This window comes from Nerophis lumbriciformis, linkage group LG18 (genome assembly GCF_033978685.3).
Source record: "Nerophis lumbriciformis linkage group LG18, RoL_Nlum_v2.1, whole genome shotgun sequence".
NCBI classification, from domain to species: domain Eukaryota; kingdom Metazoa; phylum Chordata; class Actinopteri; order Syngnathiformes; family Syngnathidae; genus Nerophis; species Nerophis lumbriciformis.
Genome location: NC_084565.2, coordinates 19,285,001 through 19,309,028, shown reverse-complemented (window position 1 = coordinate 19,309,028; position 24,028 = coordinate 19,285,001). Strand labels below are relative to the sequence as shown.

The 24,028-nt window shown below is 39.6% G+C and overlaps 1 protein-coding gene across 5 annotated transcripts in view; it reads right to left on the bottom strand.

Moving 5' to 3' along the window:
- Positions 1-809: 809 nt before the first annotated feature.
- Positions 810-24,028, bottom strand: part of cep350 (centrosomal protein 350) — an 83,498-nt gene continuing 60,279 nt past the window's right edge. For 4 of the 5 annotated variants that reach the window (XM_061977793.1, XM_061977796.1, XM_061977794.1 and 1 more), the window contains 12 exons: positions 20,646-20,768; positions 18,210-18,439; positions 17,903-18,087; positions 17,672-17,801; positions 16,714-16,874; positions 16,488-16,618; positions 16,357-16,415; positions 14,789-16,284; positions 9,540-10,067; positions 9,153-9,299; positions 8,927-9,049; positions 810-2,772 (listed from right to left, as the gene is read on the bottom strand). In XM_061977793.1, the coding sequence (XP_061833777.1) occupies positions 2,617-2,772; positions 8,927-9,049; positions 9,153-9,299; positions 9,540-10,067; positions 14,789-16,284; positions 16,357-16,415; positions 16,488-16,618; positions 16,714-16,874; positions 17,672-17,801; positions 17,903-18,087; positions 18,210-18,439; positions 20,646-20,768 (3,469 nt within the window). In that variant the 3' untranslated portion in view covers positions 810-2,616. The remainder of the gene's footprint in view (positions 2,773-8,926; positions 9,050-9,152; positions 9,300-9,539; positions 10,068-14,788; positions 16,285-16,356; positions 16,416-16,487; positions 16,619-16,713; positions 16,875-17,671; positions 17,802-17,902; positions 18,088-18,209; positions 18,440-20,645; positions 20,769-24,028) is intronic. The other variant, XM_061977797.1, reaches the window with a different exon arrangement.

The window sequence follows — 24,028 nt, the reverse complement described above, 5'->3', positions numbered from 1 at the left end:
CTTTTGTCTTACAGTCGACTTTTTTCTTACAGTTGACTTCTTTAAGACTTTTGTCTTACAGTCGACTTCTTTAAGACTTATGTCTTACAGTCGACTTCTTTCTTACAGTCGACTTCTTTAAGACTTGTCTTACAGTCAACTTCTTTAGGACTTTTATCTTACAGTCGCAGTCGACTTCTTTAGGACTTTTGTCTTACAGTCGCAGTCGACTTCTTTAAGACTTTTGTCTTACTGTCTACTTCTTTAAGACTTGTCTTACAGTTGACTTTAAGACTTTTGTCTTACAGTCGACTTCTTTAAGATGTTGTCTTACAGTCGACTTCTTTAAGTTGTTGTCTTACAGTCGACTTCTTTAATACTTTTGTCTTACAGTCGACTTCTTTCAGACTTTTGTCTTACAGTCGACTTCTTTAAGACTTGTCTTACAGTCGACTTTTTTAAGACTTTTGTCTTACAGTCGACTTCTTTAAGTTGTCTTACAGTCGACTTCTTTAAGATGTTATCTTACAGTCGACTTCTTTAAGACTTTTGTCTTACAGTCGACTTCTTTAAGACTTTTGTCTTACTGTCGACTTCCTTAAGACTTTTGTCTCAGTCGATTTATCGAGACGGAAAAGTTGTATCACATTTTATGCCTTGCTGCCGTTTCTGATTGAAAGGTATGTAACAAGTTTATTGCTACAGTGGTTTCTATAGTATTTTGGTTATTTATAAACAAGCAGACAAAATGCTCAATTATGTTACAAAAAGCATTGATTTAGAATTTGTGAATTGTTTTTTTTGGGAACAAAAGCACAGTTTTCTCCAAATTTCCTTTACAAACAAAGCTTTATTTACAGTACCAAAGTCTACAAATATGTACAAGTTTGCAAAGTTCCATATTTCAACGGTCACTGAGGTGACTTTAAGAGCAGGTCAGATTGGCTACAATAGTTCAGTATATTTACAACAATAGAAGTATCGTACAAGCCGAGTGCACTTGGTGCACTCACAGCACATTATTATAAATATTAATTAACATTTCAAACAATTAAAAAGGGAGGAGGATTAGTAGGATGAGGTTTATTTATTACATCTATTCTTATTTTTCTACTGGGATCAAATTACAAAGTTGCTTCATCTCCCATTCCAGAGAAGAAAGGGCTCTTCTATGGACACATTTGAGGTCTATAAAGGTGTTCAGCCAACTACATAAAGCACTGCATAGTTACAACAGAGTGTTCATCTCTCCAATTTACAATCAATTATAGAAGAATTTCACTCTTAGAGGGGTGAGGTTGGCATCACATATTTTGGTACATTATCTAACAAGTGAGGGTTAAAATGGGTTGAAGTTAAGGTCACTTTAGCTTTAAAAAAAAAAAGTCTGAAAGGAAGAAAGCTGGCTTTCCCATAGAAAGAGTTAAGAGGACCAAAATAGAAGATAGAAGACAGTGTGATAATGGAAATGCACTGGGTGTCTAAAACCAATCAACTGTGTCTTTGACATCAGGCTTTGACAAAAACATGAACAAGTTAAAACCTTGACATTACCAAGTGAGTTAAGGCCCAAACTGAAGTCATGAAATAATTTTTCGGCAGACCGGTAAAAGAAGAGAGGTGTAGAATAATTTAAAAAAGAAAGAAACAGACTGTCCAAAAGATAAGCTAATAAACATGGTCTATACCACAATGTAAAGAGGCACTTTAAATGACGGTTGAAGTTGGTCACCTGGCAAAGTACTGGCAGCTGGTTTTGACCATGCTTATGGTTTGCAAAATCAACATAAGGGCTGCACTGAGGCTGAGAAGAAGTACGGTAGATGTAGAAGATACTGGACTACCGGTAACTCAAATGTGTGTAAAAAGGCTCAAATCCAGCATTTCAGGACCATGCAAAACGTCTAATATTCCTTTCTTTGTCCCACTTGCACACTGTATGCTAATATGTAGTGTATTGACATCCTAAAGCCGCCTATCAAATTGCAAATAGCTTCGAATCAACCAAAATATGTTTCTAATAGAACCCCATAAGTTACAATTCAAACAAAAATCAGTAGTATTTAACTTGGAGGCTTTGTGAAGTTTGTGCTAATATTACAGCACACTTATCATGAATGTGACTTTTAAATACTATTTTCTCTATTTTAAATCTCTGACATAATATTGCCACGCTCACATATCTTGTGCTTTTACAATTAGATCACTATAGATTTACTTTGAATAACAATAAAACTCTTTTTATAAATCTGACATAATATACAAATCCAGCATTCTCTTTTCTGCACAATAAATAAACATATTTAAGAGGTTTTACACAATATCTTATCTCTATGACGTCCAAATTGAGGGCAATTTGAATGTTCAAAATCAGTGACACATTTTAATTACTTGGACACGTTTATGTGTCAGATATGGAAAAAGAAAGCACGGAGGATGAGACTAAAGGAAAACAAAACAAAGAAAAAAGACGATTGACAGTAGGATGTGTTTAAGGCCCCTACATTATACATTTTAGTAAAAAGGCTACAAATGACATCACTTATTTAAGCCAAAATGTGCCACTGACCTTTATACATCTATGTAAGAATTCCAAACCCATGTACTAGTTGATTCAAAGTGGATTACATTCAACCATTAATCAATGGTGGCCCTCTTGGTTAAGAGACTCAGCATGTTGGCTGTGTCCTTCAGCAACATGTCAAAGATGCTGTCAGCCAGTTGCATCTTGACAGACAGCTCATCTTCTTCGTAGCACACCCACTGAGCCTCCTCCTCCTGGAGCTCCTGTACCTGCAGATCATATGAAGTTTGTTGTAGAGCAGGGTTTGCAGATGTGTTGTTGTTGTATATCAACAGACAGCTTGTACAAATGACTGCACTGCTGTTAGATTGGAGTAGCTCCACCTTGTTGGGTGAATTGGTCAATTACCAGGCTCATTAACTTATAAGCAGTGTTGGGACTAACGCGTTACAAAGTAACGCGTTACTGTAACGCCGTTAGTTTCGGCGGTAACTAGTAATCTAACGCGTTATTTTTTTTTATTCAGTAATTTAGTTACCGTTACTACATGATGCGTTACTGCGTTATTTTACGTTACTTTTGATGTAGTATCGGCTAGAAACAGAAGCGCTGCGGTGTCGTTCTTCTGAATCTTCCTCTGTCACAAGCCGGAAAGAAGAAAAGAGGCGCGGTCTATGTGTGTGTGTGTGTGGGTGTGGGAGGGGATGAGGCACACAACTTTTTTTTTTGTTTCATATATCAAACCGCGGATCACGTGATCCGCGGTTTGATATATGAAACAAAAAAAAAAGTTGTTGGCACGTTCAGTCCACACACAGCGTGGTCATGGCGAGCGGAGTAACGGAGGAGCTTGAACGCCCCCGCCATTGAATCGGTGTGTTTATAAGTGCAGACTCGGTTGTGAAAAACGAGGGTTTTAAACACATGCTGAACGTGCTTGAACCACGTTACGACATCCCGTCGCGCACCCACTTCAGCAATAAGATTGTGCCAGATCTTTATGAGCAGGAGAAGAAAAAAGTTGTGGATGAACTATCCCGAGCATCAGCTGTTGCGCTCATGACAGACGGGTGGACGTCCAGCGGAACTACAGGTAAAAGCCAGTAAATTAGAATATTTTGAAAAACTTGATTTATTTCAGTAATTGCATTCAAAAGGTGTAACTTGTACATTATATTTATTCATTGCACACAGACTGATGCATTCAAATGTTTATTTCATTTAATTTTGATGATTTGAAGTGGCAACAAATGAAAATCCAAAATTCCGTGTGTCACAAAATTAGAATATTACTTAAGGCTAATACAAAAAAGGGATTTTTAGAAATGTTGGCCAACTGAAAAGTATGAAAATGAAAAATATGAGCATGTACAATACTCAATACTTGGTTGGAGCTCCTTTTGCCTCAATTACTGCGTTAATGCGGCGTGGCATGGAGTCGATGAGTTTCTGGCACTGCTCAGGTGTTATGAGAGCCCAGGTTGCTCTGATAGTGGCCTTCAACTCTTCTGCGTTTTTGGGTCTGGCATTCTGCATCTTCCTTTTCACAATACCCCACAGATTTTCTATGGGGCTAAGGTCAGGGGAGTTGGCGGGCCAATTTAGAACAGAAATACCATGGTCCGTAAACCAGGCACGGGTAGATTTTGCGCTGTGTGCAGGCGCCAAGTCCTGTTGGAACTTCAAATCTCCATCTCCATAGAGCAGGTCAGCAGCAGGAAGCATGAAGTGCTCTAAAACTTGCTGGTAGACGGCTGCGTTGACCCTGGATCTCAGGAAACAGAGTGGACCGACACCAGCAGATGACATGGCACCCCAAACCATCACTGATGGTGGAAACTTTACACTAGACTTCAGGCAATCGAGGAAATCGAGGTCCCAGAGTCTGGAGGAAGACAGGAGAGGCACAGGATCCACGTTGCCTGAAGTCTAGTGTAAAGTTTCCACCATCAGTGATGGTTTGGGGTGCCATGTCATCTGCTGGTGTCGGTCCACTCTGTTTCCTGAGATCCAGGGTCAACGCAGCAGTCTACCAGCAAGTTTTAGAGCACTTCATGCTTCCTGCTGCTGACCTGCTCTATGGAGATGGAGATTTCAAGTTCCAACAGGACTTGGCGCCTGCACACAGCGCAAAATCTACCCGTGCCTGGTTAACGGACCATGGTATTTCTGTTCTAAATTGGCCCGCCAACTCCCCTGACCTTAGCCCCATAGAAAATCTGTGGGGTATTGTGAAAAGGAAGATGCAGAATGCCAGACCCAAAAACGCAGAAGAGTTGAAGGCCACTATCAGAGCAACCTGGGCTCTCATAACACCTGAGCAGTGCCAGAAACTCATCGACTCCATGCCACGCCGCATTAACGCAGTAATTGAGGCAAAAGGAGCTCCAACCAAGTATTGAGTATTGTACATGCTCATATTTTTCATTTTCATACTTTTCAGTTGGCCAACATTTCTAAAAATCCCTTTTTTGTATTAGCCTTAAGTAATATTCTAATTTTGTGACACACGGAATTTTGGATTTTCATTTGTTGCCACTTCAAATCATCAAAATTAAATGAAATAAACATTTGAATGCATCAGTCTGTGTGCAATGAATAAATATAATGTACAAGTTACACCTTTTGAATGCAATTACTGAAATAAATCAAGTTTTTCAAAATATTCTAATTTACTGGCTTTTACCTGTATAAGCGCTCACTTCATCACAGCAGACTGGGAGATGAGAAGACACGCCCCCTCTACGAGAGTCACCTTGCGCAGGTACTGACATAAGCAGTGGAGGAATGGAAGATAAAGATATCCCAGTCACACGTGATGATGCCAAAAATCAAATAATTACAGAGAATGAGGCAGGACTGGGACCACAGATAGGTGCTTTGCACATGTAGTGAATTTGGCATCACAGAAGGGAATCTCAGTCAATAGGATGGAGCGCCTCTTTGGGAGGATCAGGAAGGTTTCTTACTTCCACCCAAGCACAACAGCTGCTCATGTGCTTAAGACAAAGCAAGAAATGCTAAAGCTGCCTGCTCATACATGATGTCCCAACGAGGTGGAACTCCACTTATGATATGTTGGAGCAGCAGGCAGCTATATACTCTGCATTGACCCACAACACCCTGAAGACAAATGTCACCCTGTCTGATGATGATGTGAGAGTGGCAGGTGAGGTCCTCCAGGTGCTTAAACCCATCAAAAGTGTTCCATCTCTACTGAGCACTGAAACTTCACCATCTGTGTCAATGATCCTGCCACTGAAAACAAGTATTCTACAATCCATGGCTCCAAGTGTGGAAGACAGCAGCATCACTCCAGATGTCAGGCTTTATGTTTCAAGGAAGATGATGTGCCTTCTTATGTTGCACTTTAACTTGTTTTTTATTCATGGTCATTGGTCCAAGTTTAAAGAAAGGAGGAATGCCTTTTTATGTTGCACTGTTTTTCATTAATTATGTTAAAAGGAAAATAAAAATGTATGTCAAGTTGATCAACAGATTGTATTATTCTCCAGTGCAATAACAGTACTGAAATGAAGGCAAAAAGGGCATTAATGGGAGCTTTAAAAAAAGAAGAAGAAAAAAACAAGTAACTAAATAGTTACTTTTCACAGTAACGCATTACTTTTTGGTGTAAGTAACTGAGTTAGTAACTGAGTTACTTTTGAAATAAAGTAACTAGTAACTGTAACTAGTTACTGGTTTTCAGTAACTAACCCAACACTGCTTATGAGAGCCTCCAAAATTGGCCCATCATCACAGTCCTAACAGTAGATCCCCCGAGGCCGGCAACGATAGATTTTGCTGGACGATATATATTGCCCCAAAAATTATTGGCGATAAATATTATCAAGAATTATTTTTAGACAAAATTGAGCACTAATGTAATCACAGTGCACGTATTTCAGAAATAATTTGCGACATTTCTCTCCAAAATTGCGATTGCAATTTGATTTGCGACTTTTATATTTCATACATATAAATGCATACAAATGCAAAAATAACGAATGAAGGGAGACGTGTCAATCAACAAATTCTTCTGTCAATGTCACACACATTAAACCGATATGCAATGATTTACTTAAAAAAATATTTGGCTTTATGCAGATGAACCCGGAGCTTTTTTCTACAAAATGTTCTTAAACTGAAGAAATAACTGATAAAAAAAACTATATAGTGTTTATGATGTAATATTCTCACAATATACAATAATAATGCAATTAACTATTTAAAAGGATAAAAAAAATTCTCATTATTGTAGAATTGTTTACTATTGTACGGTAATTAGAAGGTAAATAACTTTGTTATCCTAAATAAACAAAAAACAAATGGACTAATTTATGTAAGCTAATATTTAACTTAAAAAAATACTCAACATCTTGAAGTGTATTTTTTTACTACCGTAGTTGGAAAAACTAGGTCGGACTTTGTCTTTCCCAATTAAATACAATAAAACAAATCTATCCTATCTCAAACTTGGATGCAGTGTTGGCGCGAGGATTTTTCAAAATGGGGTCCCGGGGACCCCATCAAGTCATAAAAATGGGGTCCCACAGAACATTTTTGGGGTACCACTTTTTTTATAACCGTTTTGAAAACAAATGATGAATATATGCATTATCCTGTTATATCTCACATTCTATGTTGCGTTTTGGAAAAAGGTTGTCATAAACGTTACTTACCGTATTTTCCGCACTATAAGGCGCACCTAAAAACCACAAATTTGCTCAAAAGCTGACAGTGCGCCTTATAACCCGGTGCGCTTTATTACGATTCATTTTCATAAAGTTTCGATCTCGCAACTTCGGTAAACAGCCGCCATCTTTTTTCCCGGTAGAACAGGAAGCGCTTCTTCTTCTACGCAAGCAACCGCCAAGGAAAGCACCCGCCCCCATAGAACAGGAAGCGCTTCTTCTTCTACTGTAAGCAACCACCCGCCCCCGGAAGAAGAAGAAAAAACGCGCGGATATCACCGTACGTTTCATTTCCTGTTTACATCTGTAAAGACCACAAAATGGCTCCTACTAAGCGACAAGGATCCGGTTCATAAAAAGACGCAATCTCTCCATCCGCACACGGATTACTACCGTATTTCACAGCAACTGATATTCCTGTGAACCGCACTGTGGAACGGGAGCACGTACGGTGAATATTCGCACCACAGGGAATGAGAAGTCATCCTTCACTGTGGTTCTAGCTTGCCATGCTAACTTCCACCCATGGTGATATTCAAAAGGAAGACCTTGCCAAAAGAGACCTTTCCAGCCGGCGTCATCATAAAAGCTAACTCGAAGGGATGGATGGATGAAGAAAAGATGAGCGAGTGGTTAAGGGAAGTTTACGCGAAGAGGCCGGGTGGCTTTTTTCACACAGCTCCGAAGGCGAACACACCTTCACTAAGACGGGCAGACAGCGCCGGACGACATACGCCAACATTTGCCAGTGGATCGTAAATGCCTGGGCAGATATTTCGGTCACAACTGTGGTCCGAGCTTTCCGGAAGGCAGGATTCACAGAACTACTGGACAACAACAGCGACACTGACTCCGATGACTTCGACGAGACGGAACCGGCCATTTTGGATCCCACGCTTGCGCAACTTTTCAATTCGGACACCGAAGACGAAGAATTCGAAGGATTTACGAATGAAGAATAACTTCAGAAGGTGAGCGCTATGTTTATTTTGTGTGTTGTGACATTAACGTTCGAGCAACATTATGTTGCTATTGCTCTACACCATTTTGAATTTTACTATGTTTGTGATTGCACATTTGCGTACATTTTGGGACAGAGTTGTTAGAACGCTGGTTTTCAATATATTATTAAAGTTTGACTGAACTATCTGACTGTTTTTTTGACATTCCCTTTAGCGCAGCGTAGGCGCGGCTTATAATCCGGGGCGGCTTATTGGTGGACAAAGTTATGAAATATGTAATTCATTGAAGGTGCGGCTAATAATCCGGTGCGCCTTATAGTGCGGAAAATACGGTAATTCATAAAAAAATAATACAAAAGAAAACACATTTTTACGCATATGTAAATGTATTCACTTTCTTCTTTCCTTCATGGATCTAAACTTTACCGCTGCCGGTATTTTTTTCTACATTTTCAATAAAACATCCTTAAGCTATTTTTCATTGAAGCTGCGCTACTTGGGTTTATTGCTTGCCATGACGAAAACAATAACACGCGGGAGTCCTAACACCGGAAATGCAGTACCGGTATTTGTGATCGAAAAAACTTTCGGTGAATCAAAATTTAAGAAATTGTACCGGATAGTTCATTACTTTGAAGACGACAAATAAAAACGCAATAAACGGGGACGAAAATTTGAAAAATAAAATATAAACAAAACAAAACACCGGCGGAAAGCGATAATCGATAAAAACATTAATTGCACATTTAATTAATGTACATACTTACCAGTATTTGATCAACTCTGTCGCGCTTCCTTCGGCCAAATTTCAGCATCTTCTGCCAGTCTGACTTTTTACCTGTATTCTTGGCCAAACCGTAAAGTTTTAGAACTTCTTCTGTGACAAATTCCTGGACAAAATAAGTCAAAACCAAAATCATCATCCTGTATTTGATATTTGGTGGCAATAACATTATAGTAGCATAGTGGTTGTTAGTGACAATCAAATTGTACCTGAATTTCCGTCATGTCCTCTGGTGTCTTGACTTTGTGGTGAAAGGCAGGGCTGACTCGCTGTGGTTTTACCCATTTAGGATGATTCGCAATGGGGTCTTCAGCATAAATTTCCTGGAATATCTCCCATGTTAGGTCATACACAGCCTGTGGGAATTAAGATGTTTTAATACGTCTGTCAAAAAGGTTATATTTTACGAGAGTGTTTAATAAGTCAACCTATTTTTTTTAATGATGAGTATGTATTTGTTCAACAACGTTCCCATCAAATATGAATGACAAACCACACTTTCAAAAGATGTTAAACATCAGGGAATAATTGAACTTTAAGACTACACTACACATTCATAACAAAATAAGCAGAACTGCTTAGTCCTGTATTTTCACCTTTTTGTAGCTGCGGATGCAGAGTGCCTCCTGGTTTGTGGAACTGCCCTCAACACCAAAATATACTTGTGAAGGTTTGGGGCAGTTCATGTCTGAAAGCAAACGTCTTCCTTCCTTTGAAAGGCCACAGCTCTCCCACATCTCCTGAATGGCAACATGGACCATTTTCTCTACTTCTACGGCTGAGTGGGGCACCACCATGGCAGGTTGTTCTGGCAGTTTCGGTGGCATGGGGAGAGGAAGAGTAGGTCTTGGTGGAGTCTTCACAGATTGGTCCCCATCTGGGACCAGCCCACTCAGTGGATCTTCGGTTAAGGAACCAGAGCTTCTCAGTTCTGCTCCATGTTTTGTTTCTTCTCTCTGTGTCTGTTGGCGTCTCTGTTGTTCCCTACGTGAGCTGAGGCCAAAGTCCTCATCAAACCAGTCCTGATCGTCTCCGAGGTCCTCCAGCATATCACGGTTAAGTTCTAGCTCTGCAAGTCGTTTGGCAAGCTCTTCTTGGCCACTAGCCCCCAAAATTGGACTCTCCTTTTGGAATTAAAGAGAAAGACAAACAATTATGTTTTATTACTATTTACGGAGTGGTTCCTCTGATTGATCAGACTGTCAACAGAACATTGGACTTTGCTTGAGAAAACACATTCAAAAGGGCAAATCAACAAATGCTCTGTCAGTTGTCTGTAACGTTTTCAAAGTGCTTTAAAACTCAAAACTACACAAGTATGTTCCACAACCCAGACATACAATGTAAGTTAGAAGTAAATCAATATGTAAAGTTCTGCTGAGCTACACATGTTATGCCTTGTGAAGCTTATGCCCAAAGTGTCTGTATACTGACAGGTCTCAGGTACTCCTGCAAAAAAGGAGATGCTTTAATGGGGACCTACGGTGGGTACTGAAAGTATTCAGACCCCTTTAAATTGTCCGCTCTTTGTTTCATAGCAGCCATTTGCTAAAATCAAAAAAGTTAATTGTATTTCTCATTTATGTACACTCAGTACCTCATCTGGACAGAAAAAACCCAGAAATGTAGACATTTTTGCAAATTCATTAAAAATAATAAAAACTAAAAAATCACATTTGTATAAGTATTCATACCCTTTGCTCAATACTTTGTCGATTCACATTTGGCAGCAATTACAGCCTAAGGTCTTGGCACACCTATCTTTGGGCAGTTTTGCCCATTACTCTTTGCTCATTCCTCTTTGAAACACCTCTCAAGCTCCATCAGATTGAATGGGAAGTGTTGGTTTTCATCCAGGATGTCTCCTTGCATTGCTACATTCATGTTTCTCTCTAGCCTGACTAGTTTCCAACTTCCTGCCGCTGAAAACCATTCCCACAGCATGATGCTGCCACCACCATGCTTCACTGTAAAGATGGTATTGGCCTGGTGATGAGCGGTGCCTGGTTGGCTCCAAACATGACGCCTGGGATTCACGCCAAAAAGTTCTAGCTTTGTCTCATCAGACCGGATAATTTGGTTTCTCATGGTTTGAGAGTCTTTCAGGTGCCTTTTAGAAAACTTTTTTTTTTACTAAGAAATGGCTTCAGTCTGGCCACTATTTCATACATGCCTGATTGGTGGTTTGCTGCGGTTCTTGGTCACCTCCCTGATTAGATTAAGATGAATGCAGCAATGTACGGAGACATCCTGGATGAAAACCAACACTTCCCATACAACCTGATGGATCTTGAGAGGTGCTGCAAAGAGGAATACGCAAAACTGCCCAAAGATAGGTGTGCCAAGCTTGTGGCATTGTATTAAAAAAAGACTGTAGTTGCTAACAAAAGTGCATCAACAAAGTATTGAGCAAAGGGTCTGAATACTTATGTACAGTCGTGCTCATAAGTTTACATACCCTGGGAGAATTTATGATTTCTTGGCCATTCTTCAGAGAATATGAATGATAACACAAAAACCTTTCTTCCACTTAGAAGAAAAATGGGCTGCATGGTCGAGTGGCCAAAAAGTTCAATTTTGGTCTCATCACTCTAAATTACTTTGTTCCAGAAGTTTTGAGGCTTGTTTCTGTGCTGTTTGGCGTAATGTAAGCGGGATACTTTGTGACATTTACGCAGAAATGGCTTTCTTCTGGCGACTCGACCTTGCAGCCCATTTTTCTTCAAGTGCCTCCTTATTGTGCATCTTGAAACAGCCACACCACAATTTTTCAAAGAGTCTTGTATTTCAGCTGAAGTTATTTGTGGATTTTTCTTTGCATCTCAAACAATTTTCCTGGCAGTTGTGGCTGAAATCTTTGCTGGTCTACCTGAATCCCTAATTTTCCACTTCTTAATAAGCGTTTGAACACTGCTGATTGGCATTCTCAATTCCTTGGATATCATTTTATCCCCCTTCCTGTTTTATGCAGTTCAATTACCTTTTCTCGCAGATCCTTTGACAATTCTTTTGCCTTGTCTTTTGTACATGTGATTTTTGAGTTTTTAATATATTTGCAAAAAATATATATATTTCTGTTTTTCTGTCAAGATGGTATGTACATTAATGATAAATAAAATTAACTTTTTTGATTTTAGCAAATAGCTGCAATGAAACAAACAAATTAAAGGGGTCTGAATACTTCCCGTACCCACTTATGCAAAACAAACTTTTCGTTCCCATTGGTACCGGTTTTTGTGTATTTGGGGTGTTCATAAGTCTCGAAAATTTAAAATCAAACCATGGTAGTATGGCGGAGATATTTATTAAACAATCTTGCCTTTTTTTATACATCCTTCAAACGAGCCTTTTTGCCCAATTTGTGAAGTTTTCCCCCATTGGTGACATCAGCGAATATCTCCATATATGGTTAAGTTTTACCCAAAGAGCTTTGCGCGCGTCCGCCATTGTATTCTGACGTTGTAGTCAATAAGTTCCTTCTTTTTCTCTATCTTCTTGTTGTTATCCTTTTAAACACAGCAGCTGCATTCAGTCTTCACACAGATTCTTAGATTTCTTTTAGTATTATGAACACTGTAAATTCCCCAAATAATGCCAGCATTAAACTGGCCACGAGGTGTTAGGGCGAGAAAAGCAAATTATTACTAGGGTCTCTAATTTATACCAGCTCAAAATTTTTAACATAAAGAGCTAATAGTGATACCACCTTAACATTTGACATTAAAACAATTACACAAAGCGACTCGGTGAAGAACCTCGGTATCATCTTCGACCCAACTCCCTAATTTGAGTCACACATTTAGAGTGTTACTAAAACAGATTTATTTTATCTCCATAATGTCGCTAAAATTTGTCTCGTTTTGTCCACCACCGTCTTGTTTCGATTACTGCAACATAATATTTTCGAGTCTCCCTATGTCGAGCATTAAAACATTACAGATGGTACGAAATGTGGTTGCTAGACTTTTGACAAGAAAAAGAAATCGATCATATTACGCCTATACTGGCCCATCTGCACTGGCTTACTGTGCACTTAAGATGTGACTTTAAAGTTTTACTACTTACGTATAAAATACTTGGTCTAGCTCCATCCTATCTTGCTGATTTTATTGTACCATATGTCCTGGACAGAAATCTGCGTTCAAAGAACATCGGCTTATTGGCGATTCCCAGAGCCCAAAAAAGTCTGCGGGTTTTAGAGCGTTTTTTTATTCGGGCTCCAGTACTCTGGAATGCCCTACTGGCAACAGTTAGAGATGCTACCTCAGTAGAAGCATTTAAGACCCATCTTAAAACTCAGTTGTATATTCTAGCCTTTAAATAGACCCCTTTTTAGACCATTTGATCTGCGGTCTCTCTTTTCTGCTCTGCCCCCCTCTCCTGCGTGGAGAGGTTAACGTGACCACGGATCAGCCTCCACGGAGGTTGTTCCAAGTCGGGACCCAGGGTGGACCACTCCTTATGAATTAGTTGGTGAGGTCTCGGCGCCCCGACTTGTCTACATGCAAGAGGATCCCCTGCTGGCCACACTATGGATTGGACTCTCACATTATTAACCGTATCCACTTGGCATCCGGGGTCCCCACATCTGTGGTCCCTTCCAAGGTTTCTTGTTGCTCCCATTGGGTTGAGTTTTTTCTTGCCTTGATGTGGGATCTGAGCCGAGGATGTCGTTGTGGCTTGTACAGCCTTTTGAGATATTTGTGATTAAGGGCTCTATATAAGTAAACTTTGATTGAGTGAAGAGGCGTAGCTGTAGGCACCTCCTAATGTAGATTTTTAAAGCGGTCATTTTATGATTTTTTTCTAAATTAAAAACACTTCCTTGTGGTCTGCATAACATGAATTGGTGGTTCTTTGGTAATTTATTTTGCATAGATTATGTTTTACAGACCGTCTCTTCATTATGCGCCGTTTTGTGGGCAGTCTTATTTACGTGCCTCCACTTCAACTGCTCCTTCTCCCTGCCAGCCATGTTGTATTATTTAGCGCTTCCATATCGAGTCTACTGACAGCTATAAGTACAAACTACACGGTACTTTGAGTTAAAAATGGCAACAGCGGAGCATGCATCTGCAAGTACGAGCCAGTCTGCCCCACAACAAGAGAATAGAGTACAAGAGGGAACTTATTGACTACAGAGTTGGACTACAATGGCGGACTCTCGGCAAGCTCTTTGGGTAAATCTACCATATATGGAGATAACCGCTGACGTCACACTTACGAAAAATGTCACAAATTGGACAAATTCCAAATGGCTCGTTTGGAAAAGTATGAAGGAATGCAAGATTGTTTTATAAAAATCTCGGCCATGCCTCAATGGTTTGAATTCCAATTTCAGGGACTTCTGCAGATCCGAAATACACAAAAAATAGGTACCAGTAAGTAACAAAAGGTCCCCTTTAAATGAACCCCACAAGATGCCAGTAACTATCTTTTAGGTATCATGTTTGGTCAGCATTGAGCAGATTTATATACCTCTCCATGTGATTTAAATTGATGGTTGTAATATTCAGCTGTTAGTTGAAACATGTCTGTTGTTACTTACTGCACTGTAGATGCTGGATAAATTGTATTTTTTCCCCCTGGTATTAGAACATTGGTTCTGAATTCTAATGCTGCTTTATTGCACAATATACAGTACTTGTTAATACTGTACATGTGGTAAAAGAGAACTATGTTTTGCACAGCATTGTACAAGCTGCCCCTTTAAGAAACTACACAAACAATTTCTACGTAACAATGGCAGCAGAGTTTTAGAGCGATTTTTCCCCTTTACCCACCCCAAATAAATGATAAAATACATATGTTGATTTACTGTATTAAGCTGAAGAATTGAACTCACCGGTCGGTTAAACAACTCTGGAGAAGATGGCTCCTCTTCAGTTAAAAAAGAAGATAGACAATCTTGATGTTCCAATGAAGAAATAAGTCCTTCGTCCATCTCAAAGAGGCCTCCTTCGATCTGGTTGGAAGCTTCGATTTTCTGTTCTTTAACCCTTTTGAGATGGACCAAATGGTGGATGGCGTCGTTCACAACGTTGCTCAGTAGTTTGTCTGCTAATGTGTCTGGAGATATGAGACGCCTCTGCTCCACCTTCTCATACCTAATTTCATCTGAAACCTCAGGAGAAATCAATTGGTATTTGGAGTGTACATGTTCCTCATCAACTACGGCCACAATCTCCTGATCATTATGTGGTAAGGACTGATCTAGAAGCATCTCCTGACTATTTGGTGTCAAGGATCTGTTTAGAATGTCATCCTTCTCAACAGTCCCAGTTATCTCTTGACTTTTCAGTATGGATTGGTTTAGAACATCATTCATCTCCACAATGGCAGTTAACTCCTGAGCATTTCGTGGTATAGAGTGGTCACCTTGTGAATCAAGGTGTGCTTCAGTTTTTGGTGGTTCTTGGCTCTTGAAGTTTTGCTCTGCTACATCTGTTAACACTTGGTCTCCTAATACATCGTAAGACCATTCTTCACTTTTCTCCGGACCTCTTACATTTTCAGATATAGCCTCATTACTTTTATGCTCAACCTCACACTGAGCTGACACATCCTTTGCGTATGAACCCTCCTGACCTGTAGCATCGGTATAGATGTCAAGTTCCACACCATCCGAAAAGCCACCTGCAAAGCTGGTTGAACCTTTAAATCTTAAAGTGCCAGGTTGGACGTGGCTTACAAGAACTCGATCTCCGATATTGAAATTAGGCATTTCATCTACAGGCACAGGGCCTTGCAGAAGGCTGGAATCAATGGTGTGACCGTCATTTTTAAAGTCACCTTCAGTTTGCAGATGAAGATCCAACAGGCCACCAGATTCATGGCTTGCACCACTAGTAATTGAATAGTGACTTTGTTCTTCTGCTATGTCCTCCTCTATCTCTTCATCTTGACTACCAGACCTGATTTCAGTATGGTGAACTGGTCCCGGCTTTGAAATATGCTGCTCCTTCTTTGGCGTGGATGGTCCTGATGACTCAAAGTCATCTTGGTAATCTGTCTGGGGATTATAAAACTGCTCTACATCCCTCACAGGTTTCTCCGTCACTGAGATGACATCCGGTTCAGACCCACAGGAATGGTCACAGGTTGAGGGGTTGCCATTAAGATCTGAAATTTTTATATCTGTGGCAGGAGAATGTAACTCAGCCACAGTGTTATCCTTAGACCTAATTATCTCATCAGGTTCAGCAGAGGCTGTTAAGGAAGTGTCTGGTGATTGACATCTCTTAAGTTCTGAGGTGAGGCAATCTTGACCACCATGTAAAGAAGTTGGAGATGCATCTTCATCAGAAAGATCTTCAGATGCTGTTGTAGACCTGTTAATGTCTGAGGAAAAACATTGGTCATAACTATAGCCGACTACCTACTCCAATGAATGATGCAAATAAAATAACTTACCTCGGTGGAGTGATGAATTAATTTGTGCTTTTACAGCCGGTATTTTACCCGTTTCAGACCTAAAAAAACAGGTGATTATTTTAGTTCATTTTCCCCCCTATATTTTTTAAATACATTTGTCACAACTGTACCTTTGAATAGGTGATAAGAGCCTGGGTTGATTTGTATCTAAGGAGTCTTTCTTCTCAGACTTGCTAACAGGAGTTGGCTCAGAGTCTTTGCTCAGTTCTGCCTTGGTTTTTACAATGTAGTTGTCATAACTCTGGAAATAAAATGGAAGGAAAAAGTTATGATAAAGCTGTAAAAAACATCATAAACAATTAACATCCATCCATCTAACATTATAGATATAATTACCTCCAGTTGTTTCAGTAGGCTGGCCTCTTGTGCCTTCAGGCGCTCCTTATCTCTGATCTTCTGCTCCCTTTTGAGCTGATAGGCCATACATTTTCGTTTTCTCAGCTCCTCTTTCAGAGCCTTGATACGGCTCTTTATGACACTCTGCTCTGAAATGGGTTCTGAAAAGCAAATGTAGAAAATACATTACAGAATGTGAGAGCAGAGTCAGACCTCTGCGATTAGCCATGGGTAATCCAACTTGCACCCACTGGAATTTAAACCTAATTCTTTAGGGGTTAGTGTATGTTATCTTTACAAATAATGCTCAGTTTTTTTGTTTTGGTTAACATACTATGTCAATTAATAACAATTACGAACAACAGAAATATTTTGGAGGGGGACGTTTGTTGCTTAAACCATGCATTCTTAAACTGTGGTACACATACCACTGGTTTTACGCATGCTCCATCTAGTGGTACACAATAATTATAATAGAAATATATACGTGAAATGTTTGTGAACAAATGTATTAAGACTTACTAAGATCATATTGTTAGTGTTTTCAAAAGCCACAGACCTAATTATAAGCCACATGTTTAAGGCTTAACAGTGACAACTAAGCATAGGTAGCAAAAAAATGTATTTGCAATGCAAAATATATTTAGTACTTGGTGAAGAAAACATTTGAGAACCAGTGGTTTAATTCACAACAATTCGCCGCTTTGGCTAAACATGTGTCTTTTTTTAGTCATACTACATGCAGTAAAATGTGATCTCTTCTGCTGCTGCACACTGAAAACTGCTTGCAGCATCACATTGCAGCTGACAACACAGTGCAAGCTATGCAGGTTCTTAATGTCCAACCAATCTGCTTGCCCTCTTCCATTTTCTCCGTGGTACAATAAAACGATCATACAGAGGTCAGGTTGCAATGCATATACAGTGCTTGTGTAAGTTATGTTATTGAGTAACTCACCAGGTGTGTCCCTAGGCTGATTTGGGGCCTGTTTAGATATTTGGAAGGAGGAGCGAAGCTGCATCTTGCTTGTGATGCTGCTATTGGAGGGAGATGCAGCCCTGTTGCGGCTGTCTTTGACTGGAGAAGACTGGAAAGAAGATGGAAGGTTCAGGTATGACTTGAAATCATAAAGCAGCAGTTTGGCAATTTATGTACAAACAATTTAAGCTTAATATATTTTGTGCAAACCTGCTTGCTGAGTGTAAGTGAAGCAAAGTCCTCAGTGTAATTTGTAGGGCTGCTCAGGTTGGAGACCATTTCAGCAACTGATGCAGCTTGTGCCGAGGATGTATTTCTTAGCTGCTGAGAGTTTCCTTCTGTGTGTATGCTGCACTCCGATGTTGCTGAAGAATAATCGTCTTCAGTCACATACTCTGAAAATAAAACCACACACAAAACTAGTCAATGTGGAGATCTACTTTTTTCCTCCACTAATTAAATTGTTTCTACCAATCAAAAGTCACTGATTTTGGAATTAAATAAATCTGTACTTCACCTTTGTCACTGATTGCTCTTCGCTCTGAGATTCGACGATTAACTGACTCAGGGATAACTTCCGAGATCTCCTTGCAGTGACTCTTTGAACCCTCAGCCCAACCAGCCAGGGCCTCCTGCTCTATCCTCAGGACATCTGCTTCCTCTTGATCAAGACGCTGTTTCCACTGCAGAAGCTCCTCGGCATGGTGACGCCTGTGCATTAGTTGCTGTTCCCGCTTAGTCAGGAATCTAATAAGTGAATGGTAGGAATAATGGCAAAGAAAAACACAGATATTAAAAGTGTGTGAGAGGTTGGAAGAAAGGGAGAACATTAAAATGCTTTTAGACAGAAGGAAAATAGATTGAATGTTTAATGATCAGGACAAAAAGTAGAAGAAGCAGGCAAACCCAAACCACCAAGACAAACCTGTTTCAGAGAAACCCACCTCAAACGTGCGTTTCATTATTTCCCTGAGATATCTAACATCCAATGAATAAAGGCAACCAATGCCACTCTGGGTAACATACCAGTGCAATATGAGTTGATTTAAGAATAATTTAAATGGCCTGCTATGCAAAGTGACTTTTAAAATACATTACAACAGTAATTTGTGTACCTAAAGCCTGTTCATGACCACCAACTGAGAGAAAAAACTATTATCTTATTCACTTTTTGCTCAACTTTTGAGAGAAGAGGCACTAACAGTTGCTTTTGAAGTTCTGGATTTTCATGAAGTCATGATGGAAAAATGTATTTCCTCATTGAAATTATACTGCCTCTGACCCACCTCTAGCTAGGGAAGCGTGTCCAACATCACAGAGGGCAACTTTATTTATAAAAAAAATAAAATAAAAATAAAAATAAAAAAAAGGAGTTGGTTTACAACACAATATATATCTTAAAATATCTAATGATATGTCCTCCCCCACTCCCACTTTTTTATTATGTTGTGTCGAAATGGCACAGGTATTATTACTCTGGAACATTGTTTAAACCTGTTTTAATCTTAAAACATATTTTCCTAATTCAAACTAATGACAAATCAGATACTGAATAATTGCCTACATATTTTCGTAATTAGACATATTGGTTACCTGTACAATGGTACCTCAACTTACGAGCACATTGCGTTCCACGACCGAGCTCGTCACTAAAAAAATTTGTTTCTCAAATCAACCCCGCCTACTGAAATTAATTGAAATCAAACAGAGAGGTCAGAGTTGACAATAAACAATATGTAGATCTGTGTAGCAAAATTAATGCTTTACTGTCCAGCTTGTTGAGTCAGGACTAGACAGAATAAATTGAAACACACTAAACATGGCTTCTGCAGCTTCCCAATATTTCTACGGCTAAATGATCGTTGTTAAGACATGTGTGGCTGCATACTGCGAACGCTGGCTGCAGCTTGCGTAATGCACGCTTACAACGTTGAGGCGAGGCTGCAAACCAGTAGGACATATTTTAAATAGTTAGTTTCTCTAAATCGATTGTTAGCTTCTCCTCTTTTTCACTAACTTTATCAGTTCTGGTGGTTGGAGGGCAGGACTGTATCGATCTCTGAGCAGCACTTCAAAAAAACCATAAATGGTCTAATTAAAACTTCTGTTGTTTCATTTGTAAACAAAGCAGGACCAGCAACCTGTAACAATAGTAATTGCTCAAAACGGCACAGCCCTGTTACAAATACTACTTCAACCAGCGGCGAAAATGCTATTAGAGTAACTCAAATTCTGTCCCCAACTTAAAGTATAACAATAGGCTTGTATCTAAAATTACTCTTAAGTTAAGGTACCACTGTACTTCCTAGCAGCAGTTTCCTCATAAAGAGGAACATTTAGGATTTTTTAGGCTCATAGCACTACCACTTATTTTTAATGCCATACAGTAGTGTGGCATAATCTAAAACTGTATCAAGAACTGTGCTATGGTTGAAAAGCCAATATACAGCAAGACACAGAATTAATGCACTGTAAGTACCGGTAAACCTGTCATTAGCGAGGTGAGGAACACCGTGGAAAATGTAACACCAGAAAGTGCAAATTGTTGTATAAAGTCCAGAATTCCCATCCAACAAGGAAAGTTATGATCAAAATAAGCTTAACCTCTGACCTTCACTGCCAACATCTTCAAAAAATACTGTTGATAAACATTGCCACTATGTTTAGAGTTTGCAAGATGCCAAAAGGTTAGCGTATTTCAACAACACAACTTTTCTTGGGCATTTGAAAATCACTCTTCACACAAATTCAATTCTGAAAAGAAAAAGAAAACCCTCAGTAACCTCAAACATCATTCGACATTCACCATCACACACTTGTATAGGGCAGTGCCAGTGCGTAAACACAAGCATTTTCTATTAGGAGGGGGAGAAGGGCTTTGTTGAGTTTGGAGTGTGGAGACCTAGGTCAGTGCAAGTGCGGCAAAAGAGGTAAGGGAGAAACTGTACAGTACCTGACCAACTGGTTGGAGACAAATAGCTGGAATTTAGGATGAAGGTTGGGAAGACAGACACTAAGGGAAGCCCAGTGTTGGGAAGTGAACACAGAGAAGAAGCAATGTACAGGAGAACAGTGACTACAACACACAAACATGCAACACAAAACCAATCACACACACACACACACACACACACACACACACACACACACACACACACACACACACACACACACACACACACACACACACACACACACACACACACACACACACACACAGAAAATGTAGAAGAAATGGAACGTGGAAGAAAAAAGGAAGAACACAAGTGGGGGGAGAAAAAGAAAAGAACGATATGAGACTTGTGTGTATTTAAACTCACTTGGCGGAATGAGTATCAGATATTGGTTTAAAAAAGGTTAATTTCAAAAAGCATGGTGCATGCATGAATCATACCTGTTACTGAAGATTCAAAACAGCATGGGGTCATTATTAGAAAAGAGGAAGATTAGAAGCCGCCCTGCCTGTTTTACGCAGTGTACCGAATCGTTACTGTGATAAAATGACTGATGATTAAGGGTTTAACAAAATTGTAGATATCGCTGTATTACAGTTTCAAAATCTTCTCAAAATTGCTGGGCAATGTGACGGTATCAAACAAAAACTTGGGTAGTCTAGTTTTTTTCTGGCTCTATTGCTTTGACGAGTCTGAAATAAACTACATCTCCCAGAGCTCTGCGCAGCGAGTGCCCGCAATGTGGGGCTGTGGAGCGAAAAAGGAAGCAGCAAGTGAGGTGTGTTCTATTTTGTAGTTGATAAGAGTAATTTTATTTTTTTTTCCAAAATAAGTTCATAACTTTTTAAGTTATGTTGCTAACAAATAGACAAACAAAACCTGGCAAAAACATGACCTCTGTGGCCGAGGTAAAAGTGCGCCACGTTCGTCTCAAGTGTTCCAAGCCAAAACAGACTCGCTCACGACGCACCATGCCGAAGGAAAGCCTCTGCTGTAAACCGAACTACTGGAGGAAATAACGCCAGCACAACTAAATGTCAATTTGTGAGGTTTTTACAGTATTAAAAGTTAAAATGTGAGTTAATTTTCTGCAGTGGTGTACCGTCAGGGCCAGCAAGGCCTTCTCTGCTGGCCTAACATAACCAGAAATCATGATCAAAATTAAAGATACAATTATTATTTTTATTTACTTTCCCTAAATATCTAAAAGTACTGGTATTCATATTCTCTTCATGTCATATTATGTATGCTCGTTCCAGTGCTGTTGTTTTTAGTTTTAGTTTGTATCCAATCAGAATTCAGCTAGATTATGTTGCCATGCTGCACGAAATCTGCCCGGGGCCTTCAGAATCAACAATGCAGGCGTCTATGCACTGTAAGTGAACAGACACATACAGTTGATAGACAGTTGCGATAGTCAATCAGATCACGAGTTGTTGTAAGTAAGGCCTTCTAGATGGCCTTACATTGAACGTGACATTTACGCGTCCTGTGATTGGATACTCATCGGGACCGCTAGATGAATTTGAGAATACAGAGTTGAGAGAGTATCCAGTCACAAGTTTCAATTTAGCAGGAAGCAGGAAGTGTTGCGCCGTAGCCATACCGGGATAGGAGAGAAGGAGAACAAAACGTTGATTAGGTGGCAGATATATATTTGCAAGGCCATTTTCAAGAAGGATATTTAAAGAGAAACTACATCGATGTCGGCCAACCCCTGTTCTGGTGATGAAATGGGGAAATTTCTCGCCATTTCCACTCAAATAAGCCAACGACGAGGGGTACCACTGGCTTATACGGCGTTGAATAGGTCCTTTAAATTGTGAGTTCAAATATAATTTTTTTTTTAACTTTTATTATGTTTTTTGCAATTTTTATTTTGACAGTACCACATAAGATATGTTTTAATTGCTGATGCGTTTTAATAGATTTTTTAAATATGCCAGAAAATAACCCGTTTTGTACACTGTTGAGGTGATTCAATGCGCAGTAGGGCATAAATGTCTTCCTGTATAGTATTTCTCCAACAATGGTCATGTGGTGACATCAATTATGGTATTTTGAGAGGTAATCATTGAAGTCGGAGATCACTGAAGGCCTAGGTGCGAGACGCACGGCCCGCCACTGCTTTTCTGAGAAACTCAAAAAGCATTTTCAAAACTGATATAAAACATGTCCACTGTAGAGGACACTGCTTCTCTGAAAGTAAAAGTTGAGAGATAGAGAATGTATTTTGCCTCACAATTCTTTGCACTTAGAAATACTTGTTTGTAGAAATAAATATGATTAGAACATTTTAGCATTATGTTTGTGTCCAATGTGTAAATGTGTTCATCCTAAACATTCCTGACACTTCATTTTACACACTATGGCATTTTTAAGTTTTTTGTTTTTTTTGGACATATACCAAAATATAAAGTTAAAGTTAAAGTTAAAGTACCAATGATTGTCACACACACACTAGGTGTGGCGAGATTATTCTCTGCATTTGACCCATCACCCTTGATCACCCCCTGGGAGGTGAGGGGAGCAGTGGGCAGCAGCGGTGGCCGCGCCCGGGAATCATTTTGGTGATTTAACCCCCAATTCCAACCCTTGATGCTGAGTGCCAAGCAGGGAGGTAATGGGTCCCATTTTTATAGTCTTTGGTATGACTCGGCCGGGGTTTGAACTCACAACCTACCGATCTCAGGGGCGGACACTCTAACCACTAGGCCACTGAGTATTTCACCGTGGACTTAATACCGTAATATCGTACCGTGAGATTTTGATCTCGTTACATCCCTACTGATAATGTAAAAAAGTGTATTACTTGAGAAGCAATGCACAATATTGAATATTGTCAAAAGCGGGACAGTGGTAAATAATATTTTTGAGAAACCAGCAGTAAATACTGAAAATCCAAACATCATTACCAGAAAACATAACCCAATTATTTTAGCTACTCAGCTGGGAAAGGCTCTGCAATCACATGATCCAAGCTGTATGCAAAGCCATAAATCCACACTAACACCAATCACATGCAGCTACTGATCAACGCAAACAAGTAGCAATGGAACAAACAATTACAAAACTGACACAACAACATGAATACATCTGTATACCGGTACATTAGAATATGTACTCCCTCATCTACTCTACATAGTATCCCCTTTGAGGTGGTTAGATAGGACAGTGCAATACCATATCCTATACAGTACAGTATACATGCAAGTGAATGCGGGCTGGCTACATCTGGAAAGGGAACACTTCGGATGCTTACCGGTATATGTACATCCACAGTATTGATATAGATGCCATGAAGTTAAACTATTTTAGTCTCAAATTTGTTTAGTTGCTCATTTGTTTTAGTCCACAACAGTGAGTGAGCATTAATGGAAAA